A 22,841-nucleotide genomic window follows, 5' to 3' on the forward strand; every position below is an offset into this window, starting at 1 on the left:
ATCGTCTGTTATCTGCAACTCCAGCTCTCTTCGTCACTCCAGCCTTGCTTTCGTCAGACCATGAATGCATGTCTTCTGTATGTGTGCATATAAACAGGAGACTAGTCGCCAGGGTTGATTATTTGTTACCACCGCGGAAAGAGCTTGTACACCTGGGGGCTCCTGAATATCTTCACCCAAGAGTGTAGCCATAGCATGCCTCACCCCATAGTACTGATACCGAAGCAACGCAGTTGGCTCTGGAGCTTGTCCCTCTATCGAATCCCATTTTTTTATGATGCCCTCGGCGAACAGTTCCCCCATGGTGCTGATACCCAGAGTGCTCATAGCTGTATTAATTTTTTGTCATACCATAGCTCAAACCAAGTGCTCCATTCCAATGGCACATGTGGAGAATACAGCAGGGCTAGTCCCTGTCTGTGCAGCAGCCTGTGCCAGGCTTGTGTAACAGAGTTCAGAGACGCAAACTCTCTATAGCGCCTATTCAGGGTATGGAATATTCTGCTATGTAATAGGACCGGGGAGGCCAATTCCCGCTGTATTTTTAAAAACGGAGTGTCTCTAGCTCCATGGAACCAGGCATGCGCCACCGCAGCATGTGCAACCATACCATAGGTCTCCAAATCCGGAGCTCCAAGACCCCCCAGCTCGTAGGGAAGAGTCAAAGTGTGCCATTTCACTCGCGGCTGCTTACCTGCCGAGGTCAATCTGATGAGCAACATTCTTAGAGCCGTAAAATAAGCCTTCGGCAGCAACATGTGAAAAAGGAACAAAAAAAAAATTGAGGGAGCACCACCATTTTCATAAGAGCTATGCATCCCATCAAGGACAATGGGAGTCTGATCCATCTCTCTACATCAACTGTTAAGAGTCCTGAGTGCAGCGTCAAAATTATCAACCACAACTATCTTAGGATCCTTATGGACTAATACCCAAGTATCTCACCGACCCTACCTCCCAATTGAGAGGGAATTCCACATCTACCTGTACTGTTACCGATGTCAGGGGGAACATAATAGATTTGCTCCAGTTGCCCCTAACCCAGAAAATGTACTGTATCTCGTAATCTCCTGAAGGACAGGAGCAGGTCCTTGATGTACAATAATATGTCGTCCACATAGGTCGGGAGCACAAGGGTATAATTCTGAAAGCGAAGGCCGCGATGCCCATGGTACTTCCTCAAGGAACACGCCAGGGGCTCCGCCGCCAGCACATACAACAGGGGAGACAGCGGACACCCCTGTCTAGTGCCTCTAGCGATTTGAAAAGCATCTGTCACTACCCCATTGATGCAGAGTCTGGCTGATGGGTCCCCCATATAATGTGGATACTAGGCGCAAAAAAAATTCTCCCACACTGAATCGTTGTAAGACTGCCCTCATGAAGCACCACTCCACCGAATCAAACGCCTTTTCGGCATTTAAAAAGACTGCCACTCCCCTTAGCACTGGGTTGATATTCTGTATTGTCCCAAACAACGTGCGGAGGTTCATAGTTAGGTTGCGGCCCAGAACAAACCCCTGATTGCTCCGGCCGAACCATCCTTGGCATCACGCTGGCCAAGCGATCCGCCAAAATCTTAGCATAGATTTTAACATCTACATTTAGTAGCGACAGCGGACGGTAGGACGAGCACTGCTCTGGGGGCTTACCTGTCTTAAGCAATGTAATCAACATCGCTTCCCACATCGATGGGGGTATAAGCCCCCCCCTTCCACCATCTCCTCGTAGACCTCTTTTAGGTGCGGAAGCAACAAGCTTTTATAGGCTTTGTAAAAGCACACGATTAGTCCATTGGGGCCCGGGGCCCTACCCTCCGCCATTCCCCTAGCGCTCCGTCCATTTCCTCCAGGGTCAAAGGAGCCATAAGGGATTCCCTATCTGCATCTGTCAGCCGCTGCATAGCAATGTGTGTAAGACAGTCCAACAACGCCTCCTGATATGGAGCAACCCTGGAGGCATATAGAGACCTATAATATTCACAGGATCTGGCCGCTATAAGTTCCGGGTCTCTAAGCTCACTGCCATCCTCTGCCTGCACAGCTATAATCACATTTTTTTCTCGATTAGGACGGATGAAGTAATCTCGTCCAGTTTCTAGTTATTTTGTGTTTGTTTTTATAGTTGGACAGGATTCTGTGCTGGCAAAGAAAATTAAGTGGTACATATATACTTTGATTTCTTTTCCTCTCCATCCATCACTACTTGATTGTTTTCAGCCCTCATTTATACGGATCATTGATTCGTCAGTTGGCAGCATTTATTTTTTAATTGATTGGTGTTTTATTTTTATGAGATCTCACACGTTAACTTTAACAGGTAAAATGTGCCAAGAACTTACGACCTAAGCAGCAGCAAGGCCGTTAACTGGCTGCATATCAACAGTTTGTGCATGCTTGAAAAAACTGGAATAAAGAGTACTTGCCTCAGGCAGGAGCAATAACTTAACAACCATAATGCAGCATTGTTTTAGCACATATCGAATAACCTTGAAAAATTCGACTAATTAAAAGAAAGTATAAAATTACCCTGAACACAAATCAAGAGCCAATCACCATTATTTTGAGTGACGGGTCCCGTGTAAAATCACTTACCCTATTTGCAACACGAATTTCCAAACAGAATGTCTAACTGCAGGGCTTTGGATGATCAGTGGGCATGAAGCTGGGGCTGTTAAAACCCACGTAGGATTATTATTGTTTTTTTAACATATCCCAACAAGAAGCCCAAACTGTTAATCATTTGTGGTGACAACTATGAAACAAGCTTTGGCTAGGCTGATAAGTGTGGCATTGAGTGACAGCCTTTTGGCTTTGTCAATGCTTATTTTGTTGTGCCACGATTTTTCCAAAGCTTTGTCTTTAATCTAAAATTTAAAAAACGGGCTAAAATGAAAAGTATTTTGACCCAAGAAAAAAAATCTCACATGGTCATAGCAGACGTTAGCATGGAAGGGGAGTACTTTGTGTGTAAATGTGTTTGTTCCTTGTGAAAGGGAGAATACCATCACTTACAATGAAATTAACCAATGGCTGAAGTGAGATGATCTATTGCCCTTTGCAGTATGCCTTTACTGTGTGGAAGAAAAATATGAATGACACATTATAACACTAGGGCTGGTCGAAAGCCGATATTTAGTAAACATTTTATACTAATTTTGTCCTACAAATTTGAAACACCAATAAATTCCAAATAGGAAAGAGAAGTTCCAAGAAACTACAAAACAAGGCGCATACTGACATTTGACACCTACCTCTCACAGTATATTTATTATCTGACTACAGACCAGCATCCAATGAAGAAGATCCTGACACCTTCTCCTCAAACATGATGCTATATATCCACACCTGACCGAGCCCCTACACTTCGATGTTTACAAACTGAGTTCTACCTCGGCCCCAGTTTTAGAATCTTTACCTAATAACTAACTTGTAAGACAACTAATTCTTCATCATCTCTGGGACCCCCAACAACTCAAGAGTGTAGAAAAAAAGCAGCACGGAAATCGGTTGAAACCAACACAGGACATGCACCTGTAAATTAAGCCTGCAGCTTGGATTTACAAGAAGTAAAATAGATCCTTCACATTAAACTGACTGGGAAAGCTTTGTGGTGCACGTGAAATTAAACTTTAACTAAAAAAATGTGGCAGTGGATAAATTATCTGAATTAGACAAAAATAATTTTGGAATATCAAGGGACACTATAAAAAACGCTATAACTTGAGAGAAAAGCCTAAAGATAAGCAAAGGCTAATTGGGTGTGTATTCGACCACAGCATCAAACGTAGCTCGTAGACGTCTTGATTATACCAAAGAAAAATGGTTATGATATATCTGAGGTTTTCTTGGCGTGGGCTAAGTCTATAAAAATGTAGGTAAAGTACTGTGGTGCTCCACCACTGATATCTTCATTATTTACAGTGTATAAGAACCATTAGCACCAAATGTACATACCTAGCACATTCCGAGTCATTAGACCTCTAGAACATGAAGATGCATGATACTGCTAATGGAATAACCGTAGAGAGAGACACGGAATCTATGGTTATTTGCCATATCCCTTCTACAGATTTGGAGGATGTTTATTCCTCATAATATACAGACCCCTACCCTAATCATACAAGAAATGGTATTCTGCTATCACTATTCTAAATACAGAGGACACACTGCCCTTGTTAAACAAAAGGGCCATTCGCAATCTCATGCAAATGTTTTCTTCTGGTGTAGATATCCTGGTGTGTATGATATAAATTTAGAAACGACAGAAACACAATAATATTTAAAGAAAGGAGAACTCTGACTATAGCGCTGTTCCCAGTTATGTAACTCACTGATATGCACATTGCATTTTCCTTTGTGCTGCATTTGATATAAATGGGATGCGATTATTATATTACCATTCAAGTAGAGATCAAATTGAATTTAACCAAGGTAAACATTAAAAGATACTCTGTTCAAATAGCACAACAGTCAAGACTAATCAGGTTTTCACGGCAGTTAAGCAAATATGTGTTTTCTCATAAATACTCAGCACGTTTTCTTCAGAAATGATGCGCTATTTACAAGCAACTCATCCATGACTTATTAAGTATCTTACAAATCTACATTTAGTCAAAGTACTAACTTGGGAGCAGAGAATTGGAACACTGGTATTCTTGAGCTTAAAATACAGGAAAAGAAACAGATCAGTTTTCCTACTGCTGTCCAGTTTTCTTGCAAGAAGAAAATTACCTTTATTTCTTAAACAATACTGCCTAAATATAGGCACTGTGGAAAACTGTGAATACCTAAAGATAAAACCAAAAGAAATTCTCTTGCTTTCCTTTATCAGCATCAGGTGTTTACATCAGCCATCAGTTTATCATCAAGTCTTATTTTCATAATGTACTGTGCGCCTAAACTTTTAATCAGTGGCTTCGGGCGACAGCTTCACAGTTAATACGATGTTAGTTTTCATTCCCTTCTTGTAACCATCTAGACCAGTGGTTCCCAACCTGTGGTCCGGGGACCCCTGGGGGTCCGCGAAACCTCCTCAGGGGGTCCGCGACTGCTTAGAAAATTAAATAATATTAACAGATTAGGTCCCTAGCTTTCAGTAATGACTCAGTAGGGGGTCCCCGGATTCCAATAATGGTTCAGTGGGGGTCCCCGGGTTTCAGTAAGGATAAAGTGGGGGTCCACAGAAGTCAAAAGGTTGGGAACCACTGATCTAGACCAGTGTTTTTGTTTTTTTTTATCTGGGGTCCGAGGACCTCTGGGTGGTAATAATTGAGTATTAAAATAAATAAAGTGGGTACACATAAAGAAACAAAACTGAAAATTTGAAAATGTACTATTTTGTTTGCGAATGAAACCAAACACTTCAAATCTGAGCATCTGTTTGATATATACGTATTTTTATACTGTTGTGTATTGTTTGGGGTTCAAATCAAAGAAATTGCTTAGGCCGGGGGTTCCTAGGTTACAATGATGACTCATCGGATGTGCCCGCATTCCAGTAATGATTCAGTGGGGCTCCACAGCAGTAAAAAATGTTAAGAACCAATTATAAATACTACTCATCAGCCTTCACTTTCGTTCATTCCTCCATTTACTTTCCAGGACATTTACCATTTTACGTCCCTATATCAGTAGTGTTAAAGTCCGGATGAACCTGTTAACCAAACTGCTATTTAGACGGTTTAATAAACACCACCTATGCATGAAACATCACGTAGCTCAGAAGTGCGGTGGGGAGCAGTGATATCTCCTGACGACCAGGCTTATGTAATTCCTAGAAGGATGAGCCCACTGCCAGCCCTTCCACACCATTCTGCGTTTTTTGCTGCATTCCAAAACATTTCAGACAGAAGCGTTTGTGGGTAGTCAAACGGTGGAGATATATATATATATATATACACACACACACACACCTTTGTTCTTAGTTAACAGATCTGCATGATCCTCTATAGACAGGAAGAATTCAAAGCAAAGTTAAACACGAAGGATCTTGAACCTGGTAAGAATGCAGGATTCAATATCGGTTTTTTCTACACCCTGTGGGTCTCGATCATTTTGTTTAGAGATGTCTTGGACCAACACGCCAGGTTTTATTTACACTGAAGCATCTGCATATGAAAGATATGGATGTCTGTCCCTGTACTACCAAACACACTGTGCAGAGGTTTTATACATACACTATATTTAGACACTATTATATTATTCTCTTGTTCTTATTTACCTGCATGTGCCTACAGTCCCCAAATTAATTTTTGCCCCCCCGTCCGTAATACAAAAAAACACAATTGGCCAGCTGCCACTCTATGCGTCTTCCAGCTAATCTTACAGCCTGTTTCCTGCTCTGTATGTGCCATATGTGCTCGAAGGCTAGCCAAAAGTGGTTTGCAGTGTTTTATACAAACCTATGATAAATGAATAATTGGGTTAAGGAATTAAGTCACACCGTTTTGTTTCACTCAATTGTAGTCTTGTGTAAATCTCAATTGCAGGGCTTTCCTATTTCATGTCATTTGAGTTTTTTTCCTCACAGTTACGCGTTCTGCATAATTCCCATACACAGGGGCTAGTTGAAATAGAAAATGTCTTAAGGGAAGTGAAAGTCAGCGTTTGCTTCTCGAGCCACACGCACTTCACTAGCAACGTTCAGCAGTTACTTCAGAAAATACAGAGGCTTCAAACGTGGCTTTTTGTACGCTAAGTCTAATTCGCAGACAGAGCGAGGGACAGAGTGGAAAGTAGGGCTGAGAAGTAAGTCTCAAGAGACGTACGGAGGAAGGCAGTGTCCATGTAACAGGGAAACTGTCTGGCCAAACAAGTTGAGGAGGGGGGCGCAGTATTCAAAGCTAGGTCTCTAAGAAGGCATAAACGACACCGACCAGCTGTCATACGGCTGACAGCAGCTTCTGATGCGCACTCACGTGGAAGCGATGCAGGAAGGCGTCGGGCCATAGCACCAGCCAGGCAGGGCTGATCAAACCCAGTTTTCCAAAAAGCGGCACTGCGATCGAAGCGGCGAACCAGTATCGAGTCAGCAGGGGGATGCTGCGGAACCAATCCCCGATGTCAGACATGACGGCGACCGGGGCAGACACCGCTACAGCTCCTCAGCAGCGAAGGAGCGGCTTCTTCTCCAGGACATCCACACGACGCTACCCACTCCAGCGCCAGCGGGCACAGCGCGCATGCGCAGCGCTCCCCTGACGTGTCCACTCAGAATTCGACAGCCTCACGCCATTTCCGGGTTATGGATCCAGGAACTTCCTTGTTTGCCTGGCCTGACCGCTGATGGGCGGAGCGTGTATTTTCCTCGAGTTGTTGAATCGCTTCTGATATATAGTCTCCTGTCGGTTTTATGACTTCAGAGCGGCTTCATAAGAAAGACGCTCACGACTACTGCACTGCCTCCTTTATGAGAAACTCAGAAGCCGCGTATGGGCTGATGGAGTTCCAGCGTGGAACCTCAACGTGTTCATAATAAATTAGTAAATATGGGATGAATGCTTCAAATCGTAAATGCCAAAGTAGCGTTTTTTGTAGGAAATTGCATAAAATGCCTGGCATGCACACCGTACAGTAGGGATTTTGACATGTTTATTTGGAGGTGCAAAACAGGGTTAGCTGAGCAGGGAATGTCCACAAACCACACGCTTGGTTTTTCCCTCCAAACTTTATTTACAAACATCGTACTTCCCAGCATGCATTTCTATCCCATAGCAACCAAGCCACTCTTCCTGGTTACCGTCCAACTGTCAGCTTTGCGTGCGGCAGGCACGCTGTCTGCGTGAACCCGCACCTGGAGCCTAAGGCATTGACCTGCTGGATCGCCGTACCGCCACTTCTTTTGCGCTCCTCTTCCTAGCATTTACAGAGACTTTAGTCTGTTTCTGGAACCACCGACCTTTTCTTACGGGCTTCGCGAGTGCAGCTGGGACAGAGAAATTTGAATTTCTGCGCAGCTCCCTTACCTGAGGGGGAGAAAGTGAGCACTCGGGACCCCTAGCTCGTCAAGATGCAGAGCACAGACATAGCATGCAAGGAGAGTGGAAAGATCTGGCATAGGAAGCCCACCCCTACGTCCACCGCAGGGTAAGTACTTGGCTAGAGCGCTACACGAAAGACTTGGAAAGGGGTAGCTGTAAAGTACTGAGAGTTCTTAGCACTCTTTCGTTTGTTGCAGCCTCATCTAGAATTAACCATGCTGGTGTCATGTTTTCTTTTCTTCCAGTTGAAGGTAGATCCTTAGTACCAACAGCATGCTTAAACAGGTATTGACCAAGCCAAAAGTTATTCGCTTCTGCTAATGATTTTTTTTAACACAATTTAGTTCACAATAGGGTTGTAACATAGGTATCAGGCGGTCTCCAGTTTGCCAGATGATGATTATCCGAATCGATCGTCTCTTTGGATTCTAGGTACTTAAACATCCCTATTTTGTAACGAAATGACTAGGACTGTTGGTAATAGTATCCAAAAAATACGTGCTGGATTTCTTCGGCAATGCGCCAGTAGTACAAGATTATTTTTTCATGCATACCACAGTTGAAGCTCAGACAGCATCAGTGGAAGCTGCCTACCTACACAGAAAATCAGACCAGTTCATAAGCATCAGCTGTGAGGCTTACACTGGTATTGAGAATCCTGGAGTTTTTAATTGGCCTCAGAAGAGGCATGATGCTGCTGGAGTTAGCCTTTCTTTCGGCCAGCATCTCATTTGCAGCTGGAGGTTCGTATCTTGTTCACTGGTTGAGATTAGCATCGTATGCGGCTAGGGTCTTATTCACAGGTACCATTTTATATAAAATATTAACCAGTTTACTGAACCTTAAATCATTCTACAACTCCATTTAATCAGACTTCGCATTTTCATACTATAACTATGTTTTTGTAAACAGAGTACATACTCGTATAAAGTATTTTAAGGTGTACCCCGAGCCAAGCAAGTTTTCCTTTAAAATATGGGTCATTTGTGCTCCCCTCGAAGATTTATATGGATCTTAATAAATGGAGTACCCCTCTACGCTACCCATATGCAAACTGAGCAGTTAAAAATGTGTTATAAGAGGTGACACCAAACTGGTGTCTCTCTCTTCTGTGTATTCATATACAGTTATGTATGACTAAGTATTCATACTTATCCTAAAGGAAAATAAAATTACCTCCCAAATATTTGTTTTTCCAAACACATCTCATCCTCCTACACGGTCCATGAGGATTTAGTCTGGGCCAGGTAACGTTTCCCCTCCAAATGTGTGCCAACTGTGCCTCCTCCCGCCAACATATTCATATTAAGTTTAGACAAAAAAGTAATCATTCATTCTCTCAGAAGATCCACTTGGCTCACCAGTATTCCCAGTGATCATAATAAATGGAGGATTCCTAACCTTGACCTGAATGTGAAATGTCTGAGCCTAGGAAAATTTGTCAGAACAGATGGCACCAAATTGGTCACCTATACCTTAATCCATTCCTTTGACGTTACCTATGAATATGCAGTCCTACGTTTCCTATTGAAGAACGACGTGGACTCACAAATATTTGTTTCTTTTTTCAAACACATCACATCCCTCTTCAAGGTTCATGATGATTTAGCCTGACCCAAGCAAGGTTTCTATCACAAAATGGGCCATCCCCAGCCAGCATTACTGTAGTGTTAGACAAATAAGAAACCGCTCTTCCTCTCATTAAGATCAACTTGGCTCACTAATATTCATATTGAGCCTACTAAATGGTGTATCCCTCTACCTGACCTGTATGTTAAATATCTGAGCCATGACAAATTTGACCCAATAGATCTCAAGAGATTGGCCACACAGACCAAAATGTAAACTTATGCAGTTACATCCAAATAAGTAATCATAATTTTCCTAAAAGGAAATCACATTGTCTCACAAATATTTGTTGTTTTTCAAACTTGCATCGTCCCAGAATGTCCATGAGGATTTAGCTCAAGCCGAGCAGGGTTTCCATGAAAAATATGGGCCAACTCTGCCACCCTCCAGCCAGTCACTAATATTCATATTGTTAATAATAAATTTGAACCCCTACGCACTATCTTTGTGCAAGTTACCTGAGCCAAGCAAGATAGCACAAATTGTCGGAACAGGTGGCACCTAACAGGTGGAGCTCATTTCAGTGTAATTCTGGGCATTTATGTGTCAATAAGTAACTATAGCTTTCATACATGAAAGTGTAATTGGCTCATAAATTATTATGTTGTATTTTTATACAAGAAAACTAAGTGGGGAGATCAGCAAGCTATCCCATGGGAAGGGAAAGAGAAAATATTTTCTTGGGGAGGGATACTTTCTTCCTATTATATCATCGACACACACTAATGGGTATCTCTACCCAACAAATCTTCAGAATAGAGTTAGATTTTTAGGTGCATCGCCTTCTTCACCGGAAGTTTTTTTTTTTTTTAGGTCGAACGTAAGCGTACAGCCTCTTAAATACTTTTAGTATACTTACTTCTGTGGGCCTAAAGCCATTTCATTTGTTCATTCCAGTGCCATTAAAAAATCCTTACTTGCTAGTGATCAGCAGGCCTCGAAAAATTATAAAAATGTTACTAGACCTGCAGGACGAGTAACTTGAATAATCTACTCAACCTAACTGTAATGTACTTGATCCAGGAATGGGTCTCAAATTATGTGATTCTAGGCAAATATTGTATTGCACAGTCACCCTTTTCTTCGTTCTCACATATGAGTGCACCTTCAAATATGTGAGTTCAGCATTTCTGCTTGTTAGAAATGAGGTCTTTGGTTGGCAGTCAGGTTACTCCCTGTCCAAACAAGCACCCTCACTCTAGTCAGGGAAAGTCACACACAATCCAAATTATCCTGTGCCCACCCTCTGGAAGCTTGGCACTGAGCAGTCAGGCTTAACTTAGAAGGTAATGTGTAAAGTATTTGTGCAATAAATCATACAATACCACAATATAACACCACAAAAATACACCACACAGTGTTTAGAAAAATATATAATATTTATCTGGATAAATGCAGGTCAAAACAATTAAAGATGTAATAAGCAAACATAGGGTTATCACTGGAAGTGATATCAAGTGTCTTTAGAGTTAAAATATTACTGTAAAAGCAATAAAAAAAAGTGTCTTAAGTTCTCCTAGAAACAACAAGTGTCTCTTGCAGGGCAAAGTACCTGGTTTGCGTTGAAAAATCCTCGCAAGGGACCGCAGAGGAGGAGATGCGTGGAAAACGGTGAGTGTGCGTCGGATTAGCCCCTCCGCACACAGACTTGCGTCTTTATTTTCCACGTAGGGAAGATGTTGCGTTGATTTCCGGCACGCAGACTTGGATCCTCTTCGGGTTGCAGGGTTTTCAGATGCCCCGGGGACCATGCGTGGAATCCTGGGCTTGCGGAGTGAAGTCACAGCGGCTGCGTCAATTCCGGTAGACGATGAGGGGAGTTTTCTTCCGCACGGCAGGCTCTGCGTCGATTCCTCTCAGGAAGTCGGGTGTCGTCGTTCTGAATCGGCTTGCGTCAATCCAGTAGGGCTGTGTGTTGAAGTTACGGTCGCGTTGCTGGTGCTGCGTCGATCTTCTGTTGCGAGGTCGGGCTGCGTCGCTCCGGACTCGGCGTGCGGTGAAATTTTCAACGCGAGCAGGCTGTGCATCGTTCTTGGCAGGCGGTGTGTTGATTTTTAGCTGCACGGGGATTTCAGCTTCAGGAGAGAAGTCTTTTTGGTCCTGAGACTTCAGGGAACAGGAGGCAAGCTCTATCCAAGCCCTTGGAGAGCACTTCTGCAGCAAGGCAAGAGAGCAGCAAGACAACAGGGCAACAGCAAGGCAGCAGTCCTCTTCAGCAAGCAGTCAGGTGAGTCCTTTAGGCAGCCAGGCAGTTCTTCTTGTCAGGGTGCAGGTTCTGGTTCAGGTTTCTTCTCCAGGAAGTGTCTGAGGTGGTAGGGCAGAGGCCCTGTTATTATACCCAAATATGTCTTTGAAATGGGGGAGACTTCAAAAAGTGGCTTAGAAGTGCACCAGGTCCCCTTTCAGTTCAATCCTGTCTGCCAGGGTCCCAGTAGGGGGTGTGGCAGTCCTTTGTGTGAGAGCAGGCTCTCCACCCTCCCAGCCCAGGAAACCCCATTCAAAATGCAGATGTATGTAAGTGAGGCTGAGTATCCTGTGTTTGGGGTGTGTCTGAGTGAATGCACAAGGAGCTGTCAACTAAAACCATCCAGATGTGGCTTGTAAGGCACAGAAAGATTTAAGTGCAGAGAAATGCTCACTTTCAAAAAGTGGTATTTCTAAAATAGTAATATTAAATCCAACTTCACCACTCAGAAGGATTTTGTATTACCATTCTGGCCATTCTAAATATGACCTTCCTACTCGTTTCAGATAAGCAGCTACCACTCAAACAACGTATGAGGGCAGCCCCAATGTTAGCCTATGAAGGGAGCAAGCCTCACAGTAGTGTAAAAACGAATTTAGGAGTTTTACACTACCAGGACATGTAAACTACACAGGTACATGTCCTGCCTTTTACCTACACATCACCCTGCCCTAGGGGTTACCTAGGGCACACCTTAGGGATGACTTATGTGTAGAAAAAGGGCAGTTTTAGGTTTGGCAAGTACTTTTAAATGCCAAGTCGAATTGGCAGTGAAACTGCACACACAGGCCTTGCAATGGCAGGCCTGAGACAAGGTTAAGGGGCTACCAAAGTGGGTGGCCCAATTGTCAAATGCACATATTTGCAGATACTTACAAATGCATTTACAAAGGAGTTTTTGACACGGAGAGCCGGAGTGAAAAATCAATGACCAAAAGTCTGTTTATTTTTGCTGCAGCAAAGAGGACAGGTTTACCACTGGCATCCCAGGCCCGAAGTAAAGTGTGCTGGCATGAAGCGTTTAACAGTGATATTTATACTCATACATCAAAGGATACATAAAGTGTGTAAATAATGATATACGTCATACAGATATTTTAAGGAGTTAATCAGTTTTCCACACACCGGTTCCATTCCCAGCTTTTGTCCTCGACTCCCTTCTGCAGCTGCCTGACTCCCCACATTCTTGAGACCCTTCAAAGGATTGCGTGGTTCAAAGGTATAGATATCAGCCTTTCCCTCCCCAAAATACAACAGCCGAGGTCAGTTAGTTATTTTGAACACATGATTATAATGAGTAACGTGCCCCAGTTAGGGAAAGAAACCAGCTGCAAGCCTATGGTGTGGAACCAGGCTTATTTTACTTAAACAAATATACATAAGATAACATATGTGATAGACAGTGCGTTCAGAGAGGAAAAAGCTCAAACTTACACGTGTTACAAGAAACAAATCAATTCAAAATGGATTCTAACAATCGACCCTTTTTGAGTTTTTTTCTCCCTGAACATAATCAACGTTTTGAATAGTTCTAAATTTCCTCATATATGTTGAATTTTACTCCTACTTCCTTGAAATTTACATTCATGGGGACATAAACAACCGATGGGTATGAGCAACCAGTATCTGTAGTGAGAATAGTGGGATCAATAGCCATTAGGGAATTTATCTCTTCTCTCTGCATCATAGCTCGATTGGTTTCTAGTATTTTCACTGGCGGAAGTTTACACAATTTTAAACAGGAACAGAAAGCAGGTAAGCACTGTACTAACAAACAACTTAATATAATAGCTATTATTATAAAAAGTATGTCTTTAAACAACCAGCCCCACCCCCCAAACCAAGACCATAACCATGATAAACTCAAATTGCCTCCTTCATATTGGCCCCCCTTTTCAAATACCTGTACTGCTTCTTTTATTTTCCCAATATCCAATTCTATCTCTGATGACTTGTTGACAAAATAGCAGCACTTTTGCTGGTACTGATGTTGGATTAAAACACATACTCCTCCTTGTTGTACCGTAATCAAGTCTAGGGCAAGCCGATTTTGTATCGCCAATTGGGCTGCAGAGTTTATCTCTATCTGTACACTTCCTATGGCCTCCCTGGTGGCATTAAATGCAATGGCTAATTCAGCTGACATATTCATCATTGCCAGTTGTGAGTCGAAAATTCCAAATCCTGGAATAAGAACATGTAGTACTTGAAATACCCAGTTCTTTCGCTCCTCCAATATGGGTGTCCCCCGTTTGTACCTATGTGCAAAACTCCCCATTTTAAGGGGCTGGGAAGATGATATATTTGATATCACAGTAATGTTGGGTGCCAAATATGCCAGTGAACATATCCCTTCCCAGTTTAGAGGGAGTACTTTATATGCAGTTCTTCCACATACGAAGTACATGCCTCCCTGGATTTGTGAATTTATAATACTGTATTTTATTCGGGGCAAACCCACACCCTCCGGGGTGTCATGCTCAGAACTATTGCAATACTTGTAATCCTCCCAAATTGTATTTAGCAATGATACATTTGCCCAGGGTGCAACATATGAACATCTAGCCGTCCAGAGGGGGCCAAGGAAAACCCGGGATAATATTACAGGTGAATTTTTCCCATTTCTATCTTGTTCTCTGGAGGGATCATATAACAATCCTTCTGGATCTACCAGAATCTCATTTTCTCCCACAGTCAGGTTCCAATAATTTACAGTGTAATTTTGCTGAGTCCCATTAATTAATGCAGTCCAATTTCTGTCTATTTTCTCCTCTCCTTCAAGATCCCAATTCCCTGTTTTGATATCAAATAACAAAGTGTAAACACATTGTTCAGGAGGGATCTTTCCCATGTATTTTGCCTCTGGGTTTTGCCCGTAAAAATAGGTACCAAAACATATGGGAAACATTTTAAGTGTGGCATTCTCTCCAGGCATCGGGGAGAGCTTGTATTCTGCCTGGGTATTAGGGAGCACCACACACCTAGGGTACCATTGATATTCTTGTTGGTCACATCTCCAAGTGGTATTTGGTACAAGACACACTTCCCCTCTTTCATATTCGCTTGGTGATACTGGTACTTCATAAAGGCCTATAGGGTCCTCAGGGTGTCTAGACAAGTGCCAGCAAATCCAGCAGTCAGTGAGACTTAATGTCTCAGCTAACTTTCCATGAACCTTTATCAATGGATGTAAGGTAGGATTTTGCAACAATAATGCAACACCACTGGACATTATACATATTAACATGAGGGTCACTAGGTACTTCATTGTTGTTTTGTAGAAATAGTTATAAGGCCACTCTTCTCTATTCTCTAGAGGGATATTTGTCCTGCCAAATGGATATATTTTCATAATTTTATTCTGCTCTCCTCCTTGGTCCTACAACCTTTCTATGGTGCCGTTTTACTCGTCTCAACCGCCTATGTGTGTTCAAAAATATACCCACACAATTACCAAATATGCAAATGCAAAATATTGATATCACTATACTAATAATCATATACGTATAGATACAGATAAGTGAGTTTTCCTTCAATGTTCACCACCCACTAGGGTTCAGCACCGGCGTGCTTCCCACTCTAGCAGTTAGGCTGCACTGATTTGTTCCATGAACAAGTTTTTCAAATACTGGACAATAGATGTTGGCTTGATCCTAGGTCCCTTGTCTTTTCCTTGTCGAGTTTTAACTCCTGGTGAGTCTCAACTCCCAGTGAGTAAGTCGCGATACTTCGAAGTTCGTCTTCAGTATAGTTCGTCCGTTTCGTTCAGTGTCTCAGCAAAATGAGGGCGGAGGCCAGCAATTTCAACCAGATCAGTGATGTGCTTGGGTATTAAACAGAAAAAGGTACCTTCTTTACCGCTGGGACTACAAACCGCACCAACCCTAATGACTGGCCGCTTCCGTAGAACTGGTACTTGGTTTTTCTCGCCAGTCATAGAACTGTTAACTCCATTTACCCAATGCTCTTAGCACAGATAATAGCGTTGCACAAGCTGCATCCCACTATGCTTGTGTTCTCGTTGAGACAGTTGTTCTGACCAATGTTCTGGTGTAGTTGCACAGGCTAGTCACCCGTGTTCATGTTCATGCTGAAAATTAAGTCATCACAGTCATTTACAACCTCGTCGCCCAAAGTGTGCGTAACAACAGTGAGGATAGCTCGTTTTAATGCTGGTACATCAATGGCATCGGAAATGCCAGTGGCGGTGAAAGCGGGGAACTGTATTTTATGAAGGCAAGCGTGCCGTATTCTGCTGAGCAAAGGATTCCTTGGCCATTCAGAAAAGACCTCAGTTTGCAGTTCCAAGCTAGGAGCTATCAGGGTGATGTAAATGTAGCTTTTCGTAGGGGTCACCACCTTACGCACCTTCAGAATTCTGTTCATTTGGGTGGGCGAGGACACAGATTGTATCGATGAGTTTGTTGATCTTCAAACAGCAACCCTTCGTCACTGGGCTGCTGTGTCACCTCAGGAGCAGAAGTGGAAGCACTTGAAACCTGTTGAGGTGTTTCCTGTCTTCCTACTTCTCTGTAATCAGGAGACAACGGTAATTCTGCTGTTGGAGTATATTGTAGTGGAATTGGTGCACGCTTACAATGGCTAGCATGTATCCATTTTTTCCTTCCTTCCACTTTCACCGCTGTCTGTGTTGCAAGCAGTACCTCGGCTGGCCCCCGCCACCTGGGCTGAAGACTGTTGGTTCTTTGAAAGTTCTTTGTCATAAGCCAATCCCCTGGCTTAAAAGGGTGACCAGGGCCTTCAAGAGGAGTCGGTAGGCTGGCCTTGACCTGTTGGTGGATCAAACGCAAATCTTTAGTCAATTGTTTACAGTAATCTACAAGCAAAGGATATTGCACTTCAGAAAGCTTCTTTGGTCGTGGTACCCCCCAGATATTGGCTGGCCTCCCCATGACAACTTCATAGGGGGATAATCGTGACTTGCTACTGGCAGTCATCCTGATGGACATTAATGCTAGGGGCAAAGCATCTGGCCATTTTAAGTTGGTCTCCGCACAAATCTTAGCTATTTTGCTCTTCAAGGTGTAATTATACCTTTCTACAAGGCCCGCTGATTGTGGGTGATTTGCAGCATGAAATCGATGTTTGATGTTAAGGGCGGTACAGACCTTCTCCATTACCTCATTAGCAAAATGACTGCCATTGTCACTCCAGACTAATCTTGGCAATGCGTATCTAGGAAAATATTCTTTTAGTAATATTTTGGCGGTAGAGAGGGCACCATTGTCTTTTAATGGGTAGGCCTCTATCCATTTTGAAAACATGCATACTACCACTAACACGTATTTCAGTTTGTTATATGGTTCCATGTGGATAAAATCCATCTGTATAGCTTCAAAGGGGAGGTCAGGAGTGGCAAAATGGCCAGGGGGCGTAGGGGTCCCTTTTCCTGCATTGTGTACTGCACACACCATACAACTTTTAACCAGGTTATTAGCAGCTTTGGATATCAGAGGATTACTCCAAACGTGGTCCAAAGTTGTCTTGATGCCTTGGGCACTGATGTGTGCAGGACTGTGGGCCATAGTAACCATAGCGTGTACATAACAATTAGGTAACATCCATCTTCTTCTGTCTGTGTCATCTGTGTAACAACCCTCACTGTCTAGTCTACCGTTCTTCTCCCACTGTTCCCTTTCCTCTGCTGTTGCTTCTGCTTGAAAATATCTCACACACTGCATGGTATTTTCTAATACTTCGTTCTGGGGCTCTCCCGTGATGCTACTCTCAACGTATGCATTGTCAAATGGTGCTCGTGCTGTTGCTTTCGCTGTAGCATCTGCAAAAGCATTTCCTCGTCCTATATCATCAGTAATTTTTTTATAGGCACTACACTTAATGATTGCGACCTGACGGGGCAGGCTGAGAGCATTCAAAAGTGTCACAATCAAGTTGCCATGCTGAATGGTAGTGCCATGTGACGTGATAAAGCCTCTATTCGCCCAGAGTCGCCCAAAATTATGAGCTACTCCAAACGCATATTGGCTATCAGTGTAGATATTAACACTAAGATGTTCACTTATTGCACAAGCTCTGGTGAGGGCAATTAATTCTGCAGCCTGTGCCGAATTTTGCGTGATTGTATGAGATTCAACCACTGTTTTTAATGTGGTGACGGCATAGGCTGCAGTGGTTGTACCATCTGGTAACTTGAAGCAAGACCCATCTACAAACAGCTCTCCCTGTGGGTCAGATAGGGGAGTGTCTGTTAAGTCTACCCGTCCCTTGGTTTCTTCCTCAGTGGCAAAAATGCAATTATGATCAAATTCCACATTGTCCTGAGGGAGGGGTAGTAACGTAGCTGGGTTCAAGACATTGCACCGCTTCAAAGTAATATTTGGACTGAACAGTGTTAATTTGTAACCCGTTAAACGCGCACTGGTGAGGTGCTGCGTCTGTGTCTTGTTTAACAAAATATCAACTGCATGAGGAACCATCACAGTGAGCGGATTGCCACCAACAAACCCTTCACTTTGTTTCACCGCAGCTGCTGCAGAAGCCACTCCTCTAAGACAAGTAGGCAAAGCTTGCGCCACAGTGTCCAAGGTGGAAGAGAAATATGCACAAGGGCGTTGTCTCCCACCTTGATCCTGTGTCAAAACAGACAATGTACAGCCATGCTTTTCATGCACAAATAAAACAAATGGTTTGCTGTAATCCAGATTACCCAATACAGGAGCAGAGCACATCACCTTTTTTAATTCCTGAAAAGCCTCCTCACATCTGTCAGTCCAAGGTACAGGAGAGGGCACATCTGAAAGTGTCAGAGCAGTCAATGGTTTTGCTATAAGTGAAACATTTGGAATCCACTGTCTGCAAAAGGATGTCAATCCCAAAAATGCTCGGACTTCAGAAGGGGTGCGTGGTGCAGTCATTGTATGAACCAGTTTAATTCTGTCTGGATGTCATCTCCTTCCCTCCTTAGAGAGGAGGTGTCCTAGATAGGTGACCTCCTCTCTACAATACTGCAATTTTGGGAGGGACACCTTATGGCCCAGGGGTGCTAAATGATGTAATAATGCAACAGTATCAGTCTTACATTGTGTCATGGAATCTGAGGCAATTAAAATATCATCAATGTACTGCAACAGTGCAGAGCCTGAAGGTGGATTGAATTGGTCTAGTTGACGTTTAAGACATTGACTATATACACTCGGGGACTCCACAAACCCTTGAGGAATTCTTGTCATCGCGAATGATCTACCAAAAATCGCGAAGCTAAACAAATATTGAGATTCTTCGGCAATTGGAATGCTAAAGAACGCGTTCTTCAGATCGATTACGGTGAAAAAACACGCAGAGGGTGGAATCATGGTGAAAAGACTATTCATGTCTGGGACCACGGGAAACTGGGGAATTACTATTTTATTTATTTCTCGGAGATCAATAACTAATCGATATACTGTGTTATCAGTAACTGATTGCTCACCATCTAATCTATTAGCATCATTTTGTTTCTTTACAACAGGAAGGATTGGACTGTTACATGGGCTGCTCACTATTTTCTTTATGACACCTGCATGCACAAGATCAGATATGACTGCCTTGAGCCCTTTTTCGCTTGATTTAGGTAATTTGTATTGCGGAACACAAGGTAACCGGGCACCTGGTTTGATTTTTATTACAATAGGGTCGATATCCATAATGCCTACATCATTTTTGCCTTTGGCCCATAAGCGAGGGTCTATTTCCTTTAGCTCTGGGGGTAAGTCGTATTCCTGTGAGAACATGCACCGAGTAGGGGAAACACTATCCATAGTTACATAGACACCATCCATTGAACAGTGAATAACTGCATTTAATTTCTTTAACAAATCTAATGCAAACAAGTTTTCATTGCAACCTGATGTTAAAGAGAGTGGCGTGTGTACTGTAAATGGGCCTACAGTTACTCTCATAGGTGTTGAGATGGGGCTCACCACGGGGATCCCAGAAATCCCAATTGATGTGGTATGAAGCCCAGACAGGGGAGCCCCGGGGACTGCAGAATGTGCAATAGATGTTCTGGTGGCACCAGTATCTAGAAGAAACTTATGGCCCTCTCCTTCGATTATTACATCAATGTAGGGACCATTCTGATCTACAGGAATACTTACTCGCCCCTGGCCCCGTCTGTGGCTGTCCTAATAATTGTAGGATTCAGAAAAGGAATCATCAGCATAATATTGTCGTTCAAATGCATTGTCAAAAATATTAGTGTTACGCGGGACCTGGTTCTCATTCTGCGAATTCTGATCAGTCCTACCTCTTCCTCGTGCACTACCTGCCGCGTTCCCTCTATTAAGTGACATACTTTGTCTTCCTTCCAGTAATGGGCAAGTATCACGCCAATGTCCATCTTGCTTACAGTAGGCACATTGGTTGATATTCAATCGGCGGACTTGGGGTGGTGCAGATGCACCTCGGCCTCGACCCCTTCCCCGTCCCCTTGGTGGGCCACCCCTTGGCTGAGGGGTTGTATCCCGCTGGGGATATGCCTGCTGTAATAGTACCTTTTTCTTCAATTCCTTTACTGACTTCTCATTCTTTTCTAATTCTTCCTTGTACCTGCTCTCATAGTATTGTGCCATCTGTAAAATCTCTGCCTGTCCCTTCGTCATCCACAAACTCTCTGTTGCTTTTAATTTTTGTGATATTTCAGGTAGAAGGCCATTAACAAAGCGTTCTACAAATAGTGTGACACCTGTTACGGTGGCGAGGTCTTGACCGCTAAAATCTATGAAAGCTTGTTCAATTCTAGTAAAATAATCTGGGACATCTTCACCTATTTTCTGTTTATAAGTGGCAAGTTTTCCCCAATCCACAGTCTGAAGAGGTATAACACTTTCTAACTTAGTCAATATCCGGTTAGGTAAATTTAAAATATCCTGATGCGGCAGGGATCCTGGTGCCCTTTGTGCTTCCCGTGCTTCTAAACCCCCCCATGTATTTCCCAAAGTAGGTGCATCATCTACTCTTCAAATTTTATGCCAAACTTCAGGACCCAATAAAACACCAAAAAAATAGTCAATGTCTTTGAGTGTCATGGTGGTTGTGGAAATAGCAATTCTAAGGTCCCGATAGAATCCAGCTGGATTCTTTCGAGGGTCTGGCAAGTCTTTTTTTTATAGCCATTACCTCCTCCCTTTTTCATGGGATATGGACAAATTGGGCCACCGGCACGGGAGCTGGTTGTCTGGCGGCAGCTGCTGCTGCAACTGCAGCTGCAGTGGGAATATCAGGGTGTACTTCCCTCATTGGGTACCCCTTGTCATATGTATTGAGAACATCTTCTCTGGCTATAACACAAATGCGTACTCCCTCATTTATGCTGTTACTATCAAGCATACAAGCCTCACTGTCCCGCCATAATTGGCGTAATTCTTGTTCATAAGGGAGAGGGGTAGAATCTGTAATACAAGAATTCCAATCCCTCTCCAATTTTTCAATCATGTACTGTAGTGCTAATTGCTGTCCAAAATGTGACATCTGTTATATTGTGTCCATAATATCGGTGTGGGTGTAAATAGGATGTGCCATCCAGTTCTCTGACTGATTCTTGATAACCTGTTTTTCCCCCTCCCCAATAGTGGAGCGGGTACTAGGGGACGAAATCGACTTCATAGGTGTGCTTCATATGGGTGAAAGTGAGTGAGTGGCTGTACACCGTCGGCGTTGTCCATTTGGGGTATTAGGGGCAGGGGACATTATTGGTAACCTTGCGGTGCTGGCTTGTAGTGGTGGGGCAGGTGGCGGAGGGATTAGGACTTGGGCTTTTGGGGTGGCTTGGGCTTGAGGCTGTGACTTGATTGCTAGAGGCTGTGGTTGCTGTGGCACATGCTGCTGTAGTGGTGCACCTGGATTTCCCAAATTGTGCCCTTGCCCTTGCTGCTGTTGCTGTGCCCCCATGATAGGTTGGGCTACTGCAGGGGGTGTGTAAGGTGGAGGTGCAGTAGGGCTATTGTCTAATAGCTGTAGCAATACCTCATCTTCCTCTAATGCATGTTTGGGTTCTGTTGGCTTTGATACATAACTTCCCTCCACCTGGGCCCTATGGACTCTATCTTCAGACTCAATTCTTTTCTGGGTTTGGGAATGGTGGTACAGGGCGGCTTTCTGCATGATGGTTCTCCGTTTTTCCTTCTCTAACAGTTTATCTGACTTAATCTTTCTTTTGTTGGCCTCCATTTCCCATTTTCTGTATACCTCAAACATATGTTGTCTAGCCTTTGTATGAAACAAACATTCCTGTAGGTAGGTTAGTTTCTTTAAATCAAAAGACCCATCCTCTGGCCACTGGAGGTCAGGACAATGTCTAGTATATCTGCGCCATATACTATTATACAAATTATTCTCTAAACCATAATCCTTTAACATGTCCCACCCCGGTGTTCCTTCTTTTGGGATCGGTTGCTTTTTATCTAAACGTGGCACATGATTTCGGCGAAAACAAAGACATAGCCCTTGCCAACATTTTTTATTTCCCATATCTTACCTTTTAAATTTCAAAATGCAACATGCACCAAAGAAACCCTTTTTCAAATATGCACCAAAGAAACCCTTTTTCAAACGTGCACCAAAGAAACCCTTTTTCAAATATTTACCAACTTACAAATTGCTCCAGGCCTGGGCAAATTATTCAAACAAAAATACGTGTAATACAAATTGTCAAAGGGTACCTTGTACAAATGCAAATTTACCAAGAACTAATCATTCCCAAAAGTGATAAGTTATCCAAAAACAATTATTCTCTCAAATGCAAGTTAAAGCAGACAAATAGCCAGCGAGGAACAGTCTTACCTGACTATCTGCTTTTTCCTGGATTTCTCTCCGGCCGCCCGTGTCAGACTAATCAGTCAAGATAAAAACCGATGTTTCAGGGACTTCGCTGGGACATCATGAGAAAGCGGGGAGAGGCCTGCCCGGTGGATAAGATGCAGATGCTTTTGAAACTAAGTCTTTGTGCAGGGGCCCCTGGAATCTACA

The 22,841-nt window shown here is 43.2% G+C and overlaps 2 protein-coding genes across 2 annotated transcripts in view; one reads left to right on the plus strand and one right to left on the minus strand.

The window, feature by feature from the left end:
* Positions 1-7,192, minus strand: part of DERL1 (derlin 1) — a 50,977-nt gene extending 43,785 nt beyond the window's left edge. Inside the window, exon 1 of the mRNA XM_069220689.1 lies at positions 6,920-7,192. Coding sequence (XP_069076790.1) covers positions 6,920-7,072 — 153 coding nt within the window. The 5' untranslated portion in view covers positions 7,073-7,192. The remainder of the gene's footprint in view (positions 1-6,919) is intronic.
* A 53-nt stretch (positions 7,193-7,245) lies between these two features.
* Positions 7,246-22,841, plus strand: part of TBC1D31 (TBC1 domain family member 31) — a 578,066-nt gene continuing 562,470 nt past the window's right edge. The window contains exon 1 of the mRNA XM_069220688.1: positions 7,246-8,087. Within this exon, the coding sequence (XP_069076789.1) occupies positions 8,011-8,087 (77 nt within the window). The 5' untranslated portion in view covers positions 7,246-8,010. The remainder of the gene's footprint in view (positions 8,088-22,841) is intronic.

Source organism: Pleurodeles waltl, chromosome 2_2, assembly GCF_031143425.1.
Source record: "Pleurodeles waltl isolate 20211129_DDA chromosome 2_2, aPleWal1.hap1.20221129, whole genome shotgun sequence".
Lineage (NCBI taxonomy): Eukaryota > Metazoa > Chordata > Amphibia > Caudata > Salamandridae > Pleurodeles > Pleurodeles waltl.